A 669-nucleotide genomic window follows, 5' to 3' on the forward strand; every position below is an offset into this window, starting at 1 on the left:
CACGGCCGACGGCAAACCTAAAGACGTGGCCTCTAAATCGGTGGGGCTCTTCTTCATGCTGCTCATTGACCTGACGGCCATCGTCGGCAACGCCGCCGTCATGACCGTCATCGTGAAGACGCCGGCATTGCGCAAATTTGTCTTCGTCTTCCACCTCTGCTTGGTGGACTTCTTGGCCGCCCTCACCCTGATGCCGCTGGAGATGCTCTCTGGCTCAGCCGTCTTCGACAGCCCGGTTTTTGGCGAGGCCATGTGCCGCGTTTATCTGTTTCTCAGCGTCTGCTTCATCAGCATGTGCATCCTCTCCATCTCCACCATCAACGTGGAGCGTTACTACTACGTGGTGCACCCCATGCGCTACGAGGTGAGGATGACGGTGGGGCTGGTGGCCTGCGTCCTCGTCGGCGTTTGGCTCAAAGCCGTGGCCACTTCTCTCGTCCCCGTTTTGGGCTGGTTGTCCCCCGACCGCCCACCGGTGCACGCCGGCCGTGGCTGCTCCTTGCAATGGAGCCGCGGTCCCTACTGCAAGTTCTTTGTGGTCTTTTTCGCCGCCTTCTACTTCCTCCTACCCCTCCTCATCATCGTGGTGGTCTACTGCAGCATGTTCAAGGTGGCACGGGTGGCCGCCATGCACCACGGCCCCCTCCCCACCTGGATGGAAACGCCACG

The 669-nt window shown here is 60.8% G+C and overlaps 1 protein-coding gene across 1 annotated transcript in view; it reads left to right on the forward strand.

Moving 5' to 3' along the window:
* Positions 1-4: 4 nt before the first annotated feature.
* LOC104159286 (probable G-protein coupled receptor 61) overlaps positions 5-669 on the forward strand; it is a gene marked incomplete at both ends in the record, with an annotated part of 1,000 nt that continues 335 nt past the window's right edge. Inside the window, 2 exon segments of the mRNA XM_009697153.1 lie at positions 5-637; positions 639-663. Of these exon segments, the coding sequence (XP_009695455.1) occupies positions 5-637; positions 639-663 (658 nt within the window).

Source organism: Cariama cristata, unplaced genomic scaffold (assembly GCF_000690535.1).
Source record: "Cariama cristata isolate BGI_N322 unplaced genomic scaffold, ASM69053v1 scaffold40043, whole genome shotgun sequence".
In the NCBI taxonomy this organism is placed as follows: domain Eukaryota; kingdom Metazoa; phylum Chordata; class Aves; order Cariamiformes; family Cariamidae; genus Cariama; species Cariama cristata.